The sequence below is a fragment of the Aphanomyces invadans genome (genome assembly GCF_000520115.1).
Source record: "Aphanomyces invadans strain NJM9701 unplaced genomic scaffold supercont1.28, whole genome shotgun sequence".
In the NCBI taxonomy this organism is placed as follows: domain Eukaryota; phylum Oomycota; class Saprolegniomycetes; order Saprolegniales; family Verrucalvaceae; genus Aphanomyces; species Aphanomyces invadans.
Genome location: NW_008580173.1, coordinates 663009 through 663745, shown reverse-complemented (window position 1 = coordinate 663745; position 737 = coordinate 663009). Strand labels below are relative to the sequence as shown.

The 737-nt window shown below is 51.4% G+C and overlaps 1 protein-coding gene across 1 annotated transcript; it reads left to right on the top strand.

Moving 5' to 3' along the window:
* Nucleotides 1–129: 129 nt before the first annotated feature.
* H310_10921 (hypothetical protein) lies at nt 130–672 on the top strand (the record flags this gene model as incomplete). Its single annotated transcript, XM_008877412.1, has 2 exons — nt 130–456; nt 616–672. The coding sequence occupies 2 exons, from the start codon at nt 130–132 to the stop codon at nt 670–672; spliced, it is 384 nt and encodes a 127-aa protein (XP_008875634.1).
* Between the last annotated feature and the right edge of the window lie 65 nt (nt 673–737).

Here is a 737-nt window from a genome sequence, read left to right as displayed (position 1 = left end):
AACCTGAAAAGCGCCGAAATTGGTCCCACGACGAGGACATGATGCTTTTGGTACAAGCTGCAGCTGATCAGCCGTTTGCGGCGGACAAAGGGCAAGTGTCAAAAGCATGGCAGGCGCTACGAGACCCTCATGACAAGTGATGCGTTCACGCGCGTTGTGGATGGGAAAAAAGTACAGCACCGATTTGGACTCCTTATCGACGAGCACCGACGTTTTGCCGTGGCCTCGGCAAAGCTCTCTGGAGTCGACGAGGAAGAGTCCGAGAAGCACATGATCTTGGACGACCTTCTTGCTCAGCTGGAGGACGTAAGACTCCTCGCTGCGTCGAGGTCAACGAAAACAAGTCAAGAGAAGGACAAGGCGGAGCAAGGCGGAGCAAGGCGGAGCAAGGCGGGCTTGCTGTTCGTGAAATGGCGATGCAAACACTCAAGCGACGTCAAGAGGTTTCTGAAGAAGGTGCGAAGAAGAGAAACAGTGGGGAGAGTAGACGCACGAGTTTGTTTGCAGCGATTGAAAACGAAGGTGAGCGAGACCGTTCAAGTCGCGACAAGGACTTGGAGTTCAGACGACTGAAGTTCGAGACAGAAATTTGGCAACTAGAGTTCGATCGCTTAGAGCGACAACATGAACACGAGGAACGCGAAGCAGAACGTGATCATCAGTTGGCTCTAGCGAAGATTGAAAGCGAAAAGTTATCTAGCATGTTGAAAGCTTTTCTCGAAGGAAAGAAGTAGAAT